The sequence below is a fragment of the Hibiscus syriacus genome, unplaced genomic scaffold, assembly GCF_006381635.1.
Source record: "Hibiscus syriacus cultivar Baekdansim isolate YM2019G1 unplaced genomic scaffold, ASM638163v2 tig00110319_pilon, whole genome shotgun sequence".
NCBI lineage: Eukaryota > Viridiplantae > Streptophyta > Magnoliopsida > Malvales > Malvaceae > Hibiscus > Hibiscus syriacus.
In genome coordinates this window covers 1398216-1413861 of record NW_024062678.1, presented here as the reverse complement: position 1 = coordinate 1413861, position 15646 = coordinate 1398216, and the positions used below count along the sequence as shown (strand labels likewise).

At 32.5% G+C, this 15646-nt stretch overlaps 2 protein-coding genes across 2 annotated transcripts; both read right to left on the bottom strand.

The window, feature by feature from the left end:
- Positions 1 to 8717: 8717 nt before the first annotated feature.
- On the bottom strand, positions 8718 to 9357 carry LOC120117120 (protein RESPONSE TO LOW SULFUR 3-like). Its single transcript, XM_039137452.1, has one exon. The coding sequence runs from the start codon at positions 9221 to 9223 to the stop codon at positions 8894 to 8896; it is 330 nt and encodes a 109-aa protein (XP_038993383.1). The 5' UTR covers positions 9224 to 9357; the 3' UTR covers positions 8718 to 8893.
- Positions 9358 to 13550: 4193 nt separating this feature from the next.
- Positions 13551 to 14231, bottom strand: LOC120117183 (uncharacterized protein At5g39865-like). Its single transcript, XM_039137487.1, has one exon. It carries the CDS (start codon positions 14229 to 14231, stop codon positions 13551 to 13553), a length of 681 nt encoding a protein of 226 aa, XP_038993418.1.
- Between the last annotated feature and the right edge of the window lie 1415 nt (positions 14232 to 15646).

Here is a 15646-nt window from a genome sequence, read left to right as displayed (position 1 = left end):
ATTCTGGCATATTCCAGTTATACTCCCGTGGCATTTTCTTTTCTTCGGGGACTTTTTCTTCTTCTTTTTCTTCTTCAGGATTATATGAATTACAGAATGGATGTTCAACATGTTCATTCACAGTCGTAACTTCCTCCTCATTATCATCAACAACATCTTCCTCGGCAACGGGTGTTTCATCATCAAAATTCGGGTATTGACCAATATCAAAATCATTACACGCAGGGTCTGTTTCTTCTTCTGAAACATCATCAAAATCCGTGTATTGACCAATATCAAAGTCCGGGTATTGACCAAGATCAAATTTCGAATACTGACTAGTACTCACAATTTTTTCTCTTGGCTCATCATCGTCTAATTGGTCAATACGAAAACCGGAATTTGGTGCTGAAAGTTGATTTGGATTTGGATTAGAGAAAGGTTGTGGGTTTTGAGACCCACTTAGTTGATTACTACCCGCTACTGACCCAACAATACTACTTCTAGGTTCAACAACATACAATGTAACATCATCACTTGAAACATAATGTAAGCAATGAATCGTTCAACATCTTCATTGTCGGTTAACAAATAAACTTTACCATTTCTCTGATAAGATAGCCTAAATCCACTTAGGGGCTCTAAATTCAATTTCTTTGAAACACGTAATATTAGGGTTTCATAAGTTAACTTCTTTAATGACAGTTTTAGTTGAAGATTCATGGGTAAAGGCATATATTGTAAAACACCATGAACATTCTCCCATGACCCTCCAAAACACAAATCTATCCAAACATGATCAACATTAGATGATTTCATGGTTGTAACTAAACAAACGAGATGCGAAACTAAGACCTGTTGCCGGATGGGGAAGGATGTCGTTGGATATTGGAACGGATGTCGCCGGAGAGAGTGATAGATGGAGATGGAATAAGTTGCGATTTAGGGATTTAGGTTATGAGTTGTTGCTGCTGCGTATATATATACACAAAAATTTGGCTTGCGAAACTAAAACCTGTTGCGAAATTTGAAACTCGCATTGCGATTCTGTATTATCTCGTTGCGAAAGTCAGAATCGCGTTGCGAAAGGCAATCATTTAACCATCGCAATGGGAAATGCAAATCGCAATGATAGAATCACAATGCGAAATGAAAAAGGCAACGAGGATTAACATGCATAAACTTTTAACAATTATTATTGAATTCTAGGTACTTAACCAAACATTTTCAAACCAAAAGGAGTATATATGTTAACAAAACTTGCATTATGTGTATTTTATGTGTGCACTTTTAACATTTTCAGTTAGGCATGTATTAGTAACTTGAGTTTGAACATTGCTATGATATGTTCAGTTGTTATCACTTATTAGACATTCATTTGACTATTGCAACGCGAAAATGGCTATCGCAACGCGAAAATGGCTATCGTAACGCGAAAATGGTTATCGCAACGAGAAAATCGCAATGCGATTTTCATTTTGCATTGCGATTTTCATTTCGCATTGCGATTTTCATTTCGCATTGCGATTTTCTCGTTGCGATAGCCATTTTGCGTTGCGATAGTTTGTTTTGCCATCAACATAAAGCAGATTGAAAATCAACAAATCAACAATTACATTTCAACACAAATTATGTACACATCAATTAAACAAATCAACATTTACAAATCATCTTTTACAAATCAATTAAACAATCAAAAAATAATAATAATTCTTATTTCTTCATCAATTATTGAATCAATGAATCAACAACTTTGTGACCCCGTACATCCATTTCACGCAGCTCACTTAAGGATTAACCTGCAGAAACCAAACATTTGCTCAAACAAGACTTCCTACACATCTAAAACCTACAAAAAGCAAATTATTGAATTCTAGGTACTTAACCAAACATTTTCAAACCAAAAGGAGTATATATGTTAACAAAACTTGCATTTGACTTACCAATTAACAATGGACACTTTCATAACGCAGATGCAGGTAAGCAGCGTCTCGAATATATTGCTCTAGCCATATAATGCCGAAACCACAAGCCTACTGCAGCTCTATCTCTATCGGTGGGAGGTAAAAACTCTGTGCTTCCCGTCGTCAAACGCGCCAAGCAAAGGCATACGAGAGGACCACAATCCCCTCTGGCTCCCGGCGATTGCTGTGGCGCGGTCTCGTCTCTGACAACTGTGACATTGAACTTCTTTGGCTTCTTGTGTCCAGAATGACTCCAATACTTAATCCCATCCAAGAATTTATCCAAATGAGAGCTCCATCCCTTGAAAATATCTCTCAAATCAGACAGTGATATGTAATTGATCATACTGTCATACACTATTATCTTCAGGGATTGGAGCTGAAGTTGGACGAGAAGCCAGTGACGACGTTCCAAAACAGGGATAAACACCTGCGATCATAAGTAATAATTCATTTATTTGCGCACTTATTTATGAACACCTTTAAAAAATTTAAAAATAACACTAACCTTATCGACCTCCCACCATGCAGGATAAAGTTTAGCTTGTCCATTGCCCAACAAAAATGATTCATCTCGTTGATTCTTCAAGTGAACTGCGTGAAAAGCCGTCGGCATTATTGTATATAGCGAATTTTTTTTATTTTTCCTAAGCTTCCTTATTATTAGTAGACGTGACACCCACGTATCGATATGCTGTTTTACAAAAAAAATACATATATTAGTGAATTACATTAATTTTTAAACAAATTAATCAAAATCATATAAGACAAATATAAGACTTACCTCCCATCCAAATAGCCACTGTCTTCAACCCCTAATAGCACACCCCACCAAGACCGATCAAGCAACAAAAACATTTCATCGTTGAGTTTGCTGATGTCAGTGTAACACCCTTGGCTCCGCTCATGTAGATAAAAATCAACTGCGGTCTTAGCCCAAAGGGTATTATCCACAATTGTTTCCGGTAGTTGTCTCCTCTCCACTTCAGATACCGGAAGGGTACTAGCCGGTAACTCATACGAGAGCCAACTCTCATCCATCATGTTCGGAACCGGTGGGGGTTTCTCAATACTTCGATATATTACCCCATGTGAATCGGGCTCTGGAATGGTGGGAGGGACCTCTTCAACGATGACAGTGGCCTCTTGAACGGTGGGGGGGAGAATCTTGAGGGAGAATAGGGGCCTCTTGAACGATTGGAGGGGACTCTTGAGGGATGACCGGTGAGTCGGGCTTCTTCTTACGGAGTCTTCGCACCATTGGGGTGAACGGAGACGTAATAGCACGTCCACGCCGTCTGATGCGTGAACTCCGTCGTGCAAGGAAAACCCGACGTAAAGCATCCACCTTATCGGGCCGCTAAAAAAAATTAATACATAAATCAGTAAATAAACAGACATGATATTGAACAAAGACAAATATGTTTCAAACTAGCATTGTATTCACCCAAATCATTATTCTATCATAGTTCACAAAATGCTCAGATAACATTCCAGAAGTAAGCACTTATAAACATTTAAAAGGACAAATATATAAACATTCCAGAAGAAGAATAGTTACTTTCGCAACACGAAACTTAAAATCGCAACGCGAAATGACTATCGCAACGCGGAAATGGCTATCGCAATACGAAATGAAAATCGCAACGACAAAATCGCAACGCGAAAAATGACAAAATCGCAACGCGAAACACAAATCGCATGCGATTTTCATTTCGCGTTGCGATTTTGTCGTTGCGATTTCATTTCGCATTGCGATTTTGTCGTTGCGATTTTCATTTCGCATTGCGATAGCCATTTCCGCGTTGCGATAGTCATTTTCGTGTTGCGAAAGTAAACTATTCTTCTTCTGCAAATTGAAACTTGAATGGATTGCATTACTTCAACCAAAAGACAAAAACAAAACCAAAAACAAATACTAACAAAAACAGTTTAGCAGTATTGGCAGCAACCGAATGAATTACGAGTATGAAAAATCTTAAACTTACCTCGTTGCGTAGAGTATGAACCTCATTCTGCAACGATGCTACCATCTCACGTAGAGCGGCTACCTCACCGCGTAATGTAGACACCTCAACACGCCATGCACCATCGTCTTTGCGTAAAGTACCGACCTCCTCACGCAAGGTATTGACCTCATCACGTAACTCCCCTAACTCATCCCGTTGAGGTGGAGGTGGAGAACAGGGAGATAAACGTCGTGGCATCTTTGCCGGTCGCCTATCTTGCGGTGATGGTGGAGAAGAGGCTCGATGATGTGACAGAATAGGTGATGGCTGTCGTTGTGGAGGTGTATAGCCGGGTCGATCAGATGATGGCTCTGGGTGAGGTGATAGCTCTGGGCGAGGTGATGGCTCCCGAAGTGGAGGCTGCTCATCAACCGTTCCATCAAAAAAACGCTTACTAGCTTGCCACTAATCAGTGGCAAGCTCAGCTTCCGTGGGTGTCAGCCTCTGTAGAGGAGTGTTGGCCTCCTAACAATATAAAAGCTCAAACAAAGTTAAACTTGTACTAGTAATAACTTGTTTATAAACATATGGTAGTATTTATGTTAACTTACATTATTTATTGTCGTATACCGTAGTAAATCTTCCCATTGCAAGGTCCGTTTCCTCTTCCAGGAAATAGCCCTGGGAATATCATTTGAAGTTTTTATTGCATATGTCTTCATGGCGGGAAAGGCCTCAAATATCCAAATCTACAAACAATATAATAACAAACATTAGTAATTGTTAAATAATTACTTATAATTTTGGAAACATCATATAAAAATTCTTACCTTAAAGGCCCAAATAAAGCCTGTCAAAGTGTATTTGGAACCATCGCCATGCAAACTTTTTCGATCATCCAAGGCAGACGATAACTTATTCCATGTAGCTTTCCATAAATACGAGCCCCACGGAAACAGGTTCCACGCATTTAGGTCTTCTACCAATTTGATTAGATCATCTGGAATAGGTTGTCTGGCCTCTCTGCCTAAAAAGTCGGCATGCAAAAGAATTAGAAGGCATACTCGGACAACGTCGACGTCATGCATCCGAGTAAAACCATCTTTATTATTCAAAAATCTTGTCAGGTCTTCTACGTGTAGGCTCGGCCTCTCCAGCTCAGGAAAAACCCGGGATAGCCATGATGGGCGGGTAATGTGTCTAGTGTACCGACCTACATCATCGTGTCCGAAGTGTAGACCGGTGATTAAGCAAAACTCCTCCCGCCCAAAAAACACGTATACGCCGGTGGAAAATCAAACCATATCTCTTCATCACGACGTTGTATAGTCTCTGGTAGATCGCTAGTCATGGTTTGAAGAAACAGGTGTGTCAACATCGCATCTCCACCGGGATGTTGTACTTTCAGCCATGGCCCGAAGCATGTATCCTCAAACATTTTTCTTTGTGCAGGTGAAAGCTTCGACGCAATTGTTTTTGGCCAGGCTGACTTTATTTCTCAAGGTCAATTGAGCCGAATAAAAGTTCTACAAAAACAATAAACATACTAAATTAGATATACCAAAAACTACATGAAGAATACCAAAAACATAAATAGTAGTAGTTTATTCTTCAAACTTAAATATGCAACATTGTGAATTTCGTATTTGTCTTTGTTTGAAGTAATGCAATTCATTCAAGTTTCAATTTGCAGAAGAAGAATAGTTTCTGAAAATGAAAATCGCAACACGAAAATGACTATCGCAACGAGAGAATCGCAACGCGAAACTAAAATCGCGTTGCGATTTGCATTTCGCGTTGCGATTCTTGGTTGATTTAATAAGCAATCTAAGTGAAATGGTTAATCTATTATTGAAATTACCAGTAAACTTATCATCAATTTCAATATGAAAAACCTAATAATAATGCAAAAATTTCAAAAAGAAAATAATTAAAAAAACTAACCCTCGTTGGTTGATTTGGTTGATTTTCCATTTCTGATTGTGAGGGTGGCTCTGAGAGATGGAGATAGACGGATTTCGCCGGAGATGGGGACGGATTTCGTCGGAGATGGGTGAGAGAGTGAGAGATGGAGATGGGACTGAGTTGTGATTTTAGGTTTTAGGTTATGAGTTGCGATTACGGGATATACTGTGGACAGTTCAGTGTTTCAATATATTAATATTCATGTTTGGAATTTAAAAATAAAATACTTGGCCAGGATACTAATGGCGCTTTGAAAATCGCATTACGATTATGTATTATCGCGTTGCGAAGGTCAGTATCGCATTGCGAAAGTAAGTATCTCGTTGCGATTTTTATTATCGCATTGCGATAGTCAGTATCGCATTGCGATTTTCCCAATTCGCGTTGCGATTTACTTATTCGCATTGCGATTTTCCCAATTCGCGTTGCGATTTACTTATTCGCATTGCGAATTGGGAAAATCGCAATGATACTGTAGACAATCGCAACGCGATTTTCAACTATCGCATTGCGAAAATGCAACGCGAATTTGCGATAATGGAGATCGCGTTGCGAATTAGCGATCGCATTGCAATTTTGTTGGTCATTTTGGCAAATCCGGAAAAAGTTGGTTAAAATCGTATATTATATGGGATTTTTGGTCACTGAGGTTATTTTCTCTTATTATTATTACTAATTTATAGTAAAGACAATGAAATGTTCGAAGATAACTCTCAATCTTTTAATATTGGACATTTACACCCGTGACATCTTTGTTATTCGAATTCAGATACTCAATGAACAACAACAATATAATATTGATGTGATATAATATAATATAATATTATTGAAGTCATATTTTGATATAATAAAATTAATAAAAATAATTTTAAATTTGATACAATTTGTCAAGTACTTCAAAAACGATTTAAAATTCAAATATGTTTTAAATGTCTTTCAATTAAATTAGAAATTTTCAAATTCATTTATGATCGATTTTGCACTTAGTTAAGTTTTTTTTTAAAAATTATTAAAAAGATCGATCTCTTGTCAAAAGGATCAATCTATTTCTTAAAAAGATTTATCTTTTCTTTACTAGGACTAATTTATGTGATTTGAATATTCATTGAATCGATCTAATGCATAAAAAGACATCCTTTTGGAAAAGACAAAAAAGATTAATATTTTTCCTCGAAAGATCGATCCCTTAATTAGTTACGATTGAAAATTTGAAAAAACATTTGACCCTTTCAAATCATTTCATGTTATAAGTCTCACATTTCCCCGAATATATGCATTTTAGGTTATCAGATAAATCTTTTAATTCCAATTTGAGTACCTCCACGATAGAAGGTAACATCTCATAAGTGGTAGAAGAGATTTTCCATTTGAATTTATTGGTTCAAACAATGATGCTGAAAACAATCCTTCTATACCCCTCTCTTCGTTAATCTCTTTTAAATTGGATTGTGCATTTAATTTCAACTCATAATCAATGCTCTCTTCTGCAAAAACATCATGCATAATCGAATCAATTATATCAATTTGACAAAGTGAATGTGCATCAATGGGGTACTTTATGAGATCAAGAATATTAAATAAGGAAGCCATTCACATTGTTTCTTTGATTCATCCATAAGTCATGCATTTAAATAACTTGATAAACTTGTTCTGAATTTGAAACATAGGTTATATATCATATTATATTTATGCTTGATTAAATAATTCGATTATGTATTATTGATTGATGGTGAAAGAGAATTATGAGTATTGGGGAGTTTGACCTGTGGAGATTTAGTGGATGTACGAGAAGTTAGGAGTTTACTAGCTCGTATTTACATTCTGATTTGCATCTATCATATAAAGTTAAGTTTTTGGTTAAATTATGTTAATAAAAAATCTTTATAGTTATTTATTTGTTGGGATACCATAATGAACTTTGTAGCTCATTCCTCAATTCATTGTTTCCTTCTAGGTTTGTTTATATTCTATGATTGAGTACAACATCAGTCTAAAGATACCATATTGACACATCCGCAGTTATGTTAGGTTCAGCGACAATGTAAAACCGTCAAGATGGTGGCATGTGTCAATGGGATGGTAATAGAGTTGCGGATAAAATAACAAAACTCGCTAGTGAGGAACTTATAAACCCATTCAAAATTGACGTACATCTCTTTTAATAATCGAGCGATGAGGTTAGTTTTGACGTACATCATTCGTCTTTCTTGAAATAATATTTTTATTGTTTAGATTTTTTAACAAATATTTTAAATCTTGTAAATCTAATAAAATTTCTAAATATTTAAAAAATGGTACTTTTTTATTTGATTTCGTCAATTTTAAATAGATTTCATTAAAAATTAATTAGAAAGAATGAAGAGTCAAATGTAAACATTTTAATATTGATTTTGTTGAAAAAAATGATTAGTGACGGGTGACAATTGATTGTTGATAACGGTCGAAAAATATAATAGTAAAAAAGAAAACTATTTGAAAGTTTAGTAACATAATCTATATACACCTAAAGTTTAGAACAACCACTCCAAACCGATATCATTTTGATAAACGTGTGTCAACAACCATTAATCGTGTTATTATTATTTCCTTACTGACTTAACAAGTGAAATAACATAGAATATAAAATTAAATTTCAATGTTATAATTAACAAAATTAAAAATTCAATTATAACAAATCAAAAGACAAAATTAAATGATGTATACGTATCTTTTTAAAATTCAAATTCGAGTTCAAACGAAATTTGAGAGAAGAGAGATTAAAATGAGTTAATTTCGATTTTTTTATTTTTTATTTTTCATGTCGGATTAAGGTCGATTAAAAACTGAGCCGGCCGATTGTCATCTCCGGCAATCAAAAGCATAAGGAACAAAGCTAATCTATTAAGAGAGAGGAATAAAATAACAAAGTCTACACGCCGCGCAACATCCAGAAAATCACGACGTTACCCATAACAATACCAAATATTATGTACGGATCCATACCCAAAAAGCAAGGGATTCAGACGCCATAACTCTAATTTCTATAAAAATTCAAAATCAGAGGATGGAGATGGGAGCAGAGGAGCGGTGGTTATTGACGAGAACGTTGTTGTTGGCCTTGGAGAGCTGATCCATGAGGGAAATTACGTGAGCGCTGTACGCACGCGCCTGATTCACCGACTCCGCTTCCAGCTCCCCCAGCTGCGAACAAAGCCTCTCCTCCGCCTCTTCCGCCACCCTCAACCTCTCCCATATCCTCCGCAGCTCCTTCCTCATCTCCTCCTCTCTCTTCCTACTCTCCCTCAATTCCTTCTCTAACTCCTCGTTTCTCTTCCTCAACTCTTCTTCCTCCTTTCTCTTAGCTACTACCGCCATTGTTGGAGCCATTTGATTGGTGAAGAATATGAATATTGTAAACCGCACGTCTGGATTAACCAATGTGGAGAAGTAGATTCTTTTATAGGCCGACGACACTTTTAACCAAAAATGTCCAGGTTCAATGTATCTGGTTTTGCTTGTCTTTATTTTTCTCTCTTTTGTATTAATTGATTATTGTTACATTTGCTTACGTATTTGCTTTGCAAATTCAATTATTCACCGTTCAATTTTCAACCTTAAGTATTCTCTCTATTTTTTTAGTGTTTCGTTCTTTCTTTCTTTTCATTTGCTACATTAGTATTCCCTTCGGGTCTCCAATCACTTGTACCATTTTGATCGAGATAAAAATGATATAATGTCAAAATTAATCTATAATATTTATTAAAATGGTCATTTTATTTATTATTCTCTTTTTTAAAATATTTTAGCCCCTAACCAACGTTCTATTTCAGGGGAAAACCCATAACGTTTGACTGGATAATCATTTTGACACTTATTCTTTTTTTGGAACATTTTGAACCTTAATGTTTCATTTTAATTTTAAAAAACCCTATTTTAAAATGTTAATTACTTATTAACCAACGATTTACATCTATAGACGAGCTTCCCCCCAAAATAAATCGTTAAAGGCCAAAATAATCTAAAAAAATAGGAATCAAAAGTGGATATTTAGTCAAACATTAGGGATATTTTTAACATTATTCCTAAAATAGTCTAGTATAAAGTAGGGTAAACTACACGTTTAATATTTAAACTATTACTTTTGTTCTGTTTTTGTACATATTATTTTTCAAAACTATACATAACGTTTGATTTAGGTTTCAATTTGTATCCATCATTAAAAATTTAACGGTGATGTCAATATAAGACAATGTCATGTCATCATTGAAAAAATAAAAAAATGTCACGTCATCAATCCTGTTAACTTTTTAACGATGTATACCAAATTGAAACCAAAGCGTTAGGTATGATTTTTAAAAAAAATTAAAGTTTAGGTAACAAAATGAAACAAAAATAATAGTATAGATATTAAATGTGTAATTTACCCTATAAAATATTATCTCTACTAATCATGAGTTTAATATCACGATAATTCAACACTAAAAGTATTATTAAATTGTACCTATTTTAAAATATAATAAAGTATTGCAAGGAATACACATATATTATTATAAGTTTAATTCAATTTGTATATAATCTTTAAATAAAATAATTAAAAAATTATTCGAGACTCTAGCTGAAGTTCAACGAGTGTAAATAATAACTTTTAACCCCTTTAATTATAATATTTTCCATTTAGCTTTTTATATGTTCCTTAATAAAGTATTTTCATTTATTAATATTATATGTGTGACAAAATATTGTTATATAAAATTATATAAATATATTCTATAAAATCATCAAATTTAAAAATAAAGGATAAACTATTAGAGTTGGCCCACTCCTTTAATCAATGTAAGGTTGGCCCACTCCTTTAATCAATGTAAGGTTGTGGGTCCAATCGTTTGTCTAAAGCGGGAACCACCACTAGTTTGTCCATTATAGACCTATTGTGTAGGTATGCAAATGAATAAGTGTTGGGTAAAATGTTCATATATATATATATATATATATATATATATATATATATATATATATATATATATATATATATTCGTTTGTTAAGCTAAATAAATATGTATGAATAAATTTTGTTTATGTTCACTTAATAAACGAATAAACATGAACATATGTGATATGTGTGTTTGGTTTGTTTATATTCATGAACAAATTCGTTTATCGACTTGTTCATTTATATTCATAAATAAGTTTATTTATCGACTCGTTCATTTATGTCCATGAACAAGTTTATTTACATGTTTCTCCTTTTCTTTTATTTTCTTTTACATTTTAAATATTAGTGAAGGTATGAACTAAATTAAACACATAGTAAAAGTTAAATTTTAAATTGTGAATTTTAAGGAGTTTAAGAACTATTGGCATAATTTTATCATTTTTCTTTAGCTTGCAAATGAAATGGTAAAACTAAAAGTTGGACATATAAACAAATGTTAAACGAACATGTCCGTGAACGTTAAATAAACATATTCATGAACATTTAATGAACGTGTTCATAAAAATATAAATGAATGCGTTCATAAAAATATAAATAAACGCGTTCATAAAAATATAAATGAACATGTTCACGAACAACAACAAAAACGAACACAAATACTTTCAAAAATAAATAAACGAACATGAACATGAACATGATATTAAAAATTTAAACGAACAAGAACCGAATATGAACACGATATTAAAAATTCAAATGAACACGAACCGAACATGAACACCTTCAAAGATAAATAAACGAACTCGAACATAACCTTGTTTATGTTTTTTTATATTCAAGTTTAATATTAATAAAATAATTATTTTAACTATATGTTTTAAATGTTATAAAATGAATTATATTTTGATTCAAGTAATATTTAAATATTCTAAACCTATGCTTAATTCAATTATATAAAGCGACTTCGGCTAAAAAAAGATACTACTAAAAAATAATTAGTATTGATTATCACAAGTAATAAACAAAATGAAAGAAAATAATATAATTAGTGTGTTGCGGTAAAATTTATTTTCTTAAATGTAATTTTGTGTGGATTAATGTAATTTTGAAAGTGGATGTTGTTACTAAGTTTAATATAATATTTTAGATTTCGTATTATCAAAATAAAAAAATAAGATAAATTGTTAAACAATATAGAGACTGTTATTATAAAACTCTTAATTAATGTAACCTTCATGATTAGAGTATTAGTTAGGGTACTTATCGAGTGAGTCGATCGTGAGTTGGACAGTTCTCGACTCGTGCTCGTTAAAAAATTTTGTTGCTCGATTCGACTCGTTGCTCGTTAAGCTTGTTAAATTTTTGTTCGACTCGTGCTCATTAAAATAATTTGTTGCTCGACTCGTTGCTCGTTAAGCTCACCGAAACTTTTACCTTATTTTCTTAATTATAGGTAAAATCTACTAATACTATACAAAGCTTAATATAAACATAAATTAATAAATTTAACCAAAAATATTATCAAAAAAGTGTATGAAACAATTTCAAAGTCTAAACTCCAAAATAACAATCTACAAATACATTAAAATAATAAATATGGTTTGATTTTTTAGTGTAGTAAAATACTAATCAATAATTTAGTATTTTTTACTGTTTAAGATTAGCAATTCATCATCTTTTTTATTGTCTATTAGTAAATTAATAATTTTTTAAATGAAATAGTTTTTAAAGATAACTAGTGAAAAAATTATATAAAAAATTAACAAGCTGCTTGCGAACTTATCGAGTCGAGTTGGAGTTTGTTCGAATCAACTCGTTAAGGTCTCGAGTCGAGTCATATCAAGTCGAGTCATCTCAAGTCGAGTTTTTATCGAGCTTTGACCGAATCGAGTTTGAACTGCTCAACTCATTAACCACCCCTAGTATTAGCCAATGGATTTTGAAAAATTAATAGATCTATTTCATGATAGACTTATTTTCTATTTATTTGACAAAATTATTAAATTTATTTTTATAACTCTTGTGAGTAATTATGAAAAATCATCTAATAATTTTATCTTATTAAATTATGCAGTGAGCTTTAATACATATATTTTCTGCATGTGTTTAATAAATTTATTTAACTAAGATGATGTGATTACTCCTTAAATAAAATTATGAAAATCATTTAGATATAAATCCTGAAACTTTATTTAAAATTATTGAATAACATTTAATTTTTATGATCCTTACTACAATAAATAATTGTATTTGATTAAAGTTGTAGTCTCTAATATCCTAATTAAATAAAACTATTTGGATCACTAAATATAAGTTCTAAAGTTTTGTATTTGAATTTCCTATACAATAAATTTAATAATTCATGTATCTCAAAAAATACTTTTAAAATCACAAAACTGTTAAGAATCTAATCACTCAATAATTTATAATAAAAATTTATACAAATATTTCCAACAAAAAATACATGAACTATAATCGATTCTCAGTTTCATACATAATGCTTAAAACTTCTCGATTTCATACATGATGTTTTTGCCGTTAATGGATTCACCCACTTCCTTCACGGAAAGTGACGTGGGACCCTACGACAACGACAAGTGACACTTTAAAATATGTTTTCTAGGTAAATTACACCATTCATCACTCACCTATCTTCTCACTCTTATTTTAGTCACTAAAGTTTAAATTTTTTAATTTAATTTTGCTTCTTCATTTCTTCTCATGTTCTTTTCCTGCTTCGATCGGCTCCGATTCCAACCTGTAATTTTGATCGACTTCGATTCCTCAGAACAAGCCTTCGTCGTCATCGAACAATTTTCGACTACTACTGCAATTCTCACATGGCATGAACCTGACATCTCCACAAGCATTGCAAGCAAGCCCAGGTTTTCTCCTGGGAAAATCATCAAGAATCTTAGCCAATTCACCCATTTCGAACATGTTTTTGATCACATCGGCATCACCGATGTACTTTCCCTTGATAAAAACCTGGGGCAAAGTCACATTCTTCACTTTCAAGATGCTCTGCAACTCTTTCTTATAAGCAACATCCATGGAAATATCTCTTTCATCAACCCAAAGTTTGAACCCTCTAAAAATCATCATCACCGCATAACAATCCTCGAACGTCCTTCGAATTCCTTGAAAACTGGTTAAATAAACAACGATGCGATCTTTAGTCCCGGGTAATCTTATTGAAGGGTTAATAAATCCCGACGAAATCATCGATTTTGTGGGTCTTAAAACGGGCTTAGAGGCAGGTTCTTTAGGACTGAGCAAGTTGGATGAAGACAATGAAGATTTGCCTGATTCAAACAAATTCCGAAGCTTTTGAACTTTACCTTTGACGAAATCCATTGAATCGTGAAATTTGGGAATCAGAGCCGGTTGATTTTGAGAGTGTTGATTCTTGAGGAACAAATGAACCTTGAGATGATTGGAATCAACTTTGGATGGGACATGCATCGTAAAGGAGCAATTTAAAAACCCAGTTGAAGATGATGATTTCGCATTTTTGTCATCGACCCATAGCAAAGAAAAAATCAAATATTTTTTGCTTTCACAGACAAAAAAACCCCAAAATTTTTAGATTTTGCAATGAATCTTTATTGGGGTTCAATGGATTTCTTCTGCCTTTTGTTTTTGTTGAGAAACAATAATGGAGTGAAAAGAAAAATATTTGGTTTTTGCATGGAAAACCTTAAAGCAAGCATTTCACTTCCAAATTAATTTTATATAAACTATTTAGGATATATTTGTAATTTAATATTTTAAAATGACTTGAAAATATTTTTATATGAATTAAAAATTTACATTACTTGAAATTGTTTCAGTACTCACTGAAATAAGAGTAATTATATAGTTTAATAATTAAATTTAAAAAATTAAACTTTAGTGGCTAAAATAAGAGTGGGAAGATAGTTAAATGATGAATAATATAATTTACCTAAAATAATAAAAAATGTTTTTTAAATGCCACGTGTCATTTTATTAGTGGGCGTAGGGTTCCATGTCTCTTTTCGTGACGAAAGTGGGTGAATCCATTAACGACAAAAAAATCTTATATTAAATCAAGAATTTTTAAACATTATGTATGAAACTGAAAATCGGGTATAATTTATGTATGAATGAAGTAATTAACCCTTAAAAAGAGTATTATTGTTGTAATACATTATGGTTTCATCAATGTATTTCGACCAAAAGGAAAAGTCGTCTAGGGAATAATAAATAAACAAATGTGACGCTGAGGCACTCTTGGGGCTCCTTGAAACCTCGAAAGGTCAAGCATCCAACCAATGCGAGTGCTCTTCTTTCGGCGTTTTTCTAACTTAATTGATATCGTTTTCCTATCATCTCACATATATAGGAAAGTCTTAGGTAAGATAACTTAATTTAAAGTTAAAAGATGACGATCTTACACACAATTAAAAAATATGATAAACATTATAATATTTTAAGTAAAGCTAATTTATAATATTATATTCATCTTAATATTTTTATTAAATTAAAACATTATCTTGTTCATAATATTTTCTTTTGGCAACCAAAAATATTACATTCTTAGTAAAATTTTAAATTCAACCGAAAATATTACAAATAATGTAACATGTTAGGTTGTGTCCAACCTAAAATATCCTCCTTTTTATCACATTTTCTATTGCAACCAAAGTCGTCGTTTTTAACTTTAAATTAGATTGGTGCACTGTAGAATCACCCCATATTTCTTGTATATCGGTTTTGTTTACTGACGGATTTGCTTTTTATTTGAGTAAATAAGTGTTTATTTCAAAATTTAATTTTTATTTATTTATTTATTTTATTAGTTACACCTATTATAAAATTTTATTTATATTTGTATTTATATTGTATAAAAAATCTAT

Bases quoted from the DNA above. Each gene is read 5' to 3' on its own strand.
- LOC120117120 (XM_039137452.1), bottom strand. From the start codon at position 9,223: ATGGCTCCAACAATGGCGGTAGTAGCTAAGAGAAAGGAGGAAGAAGAG.
- LOC120117183 (XM_039137487.1), bottom strand. From the start codon at position 14,231: ATGCATGTCCCATCCAAAGTTGATTCCAATCATCTCAAGGTTCATTTG.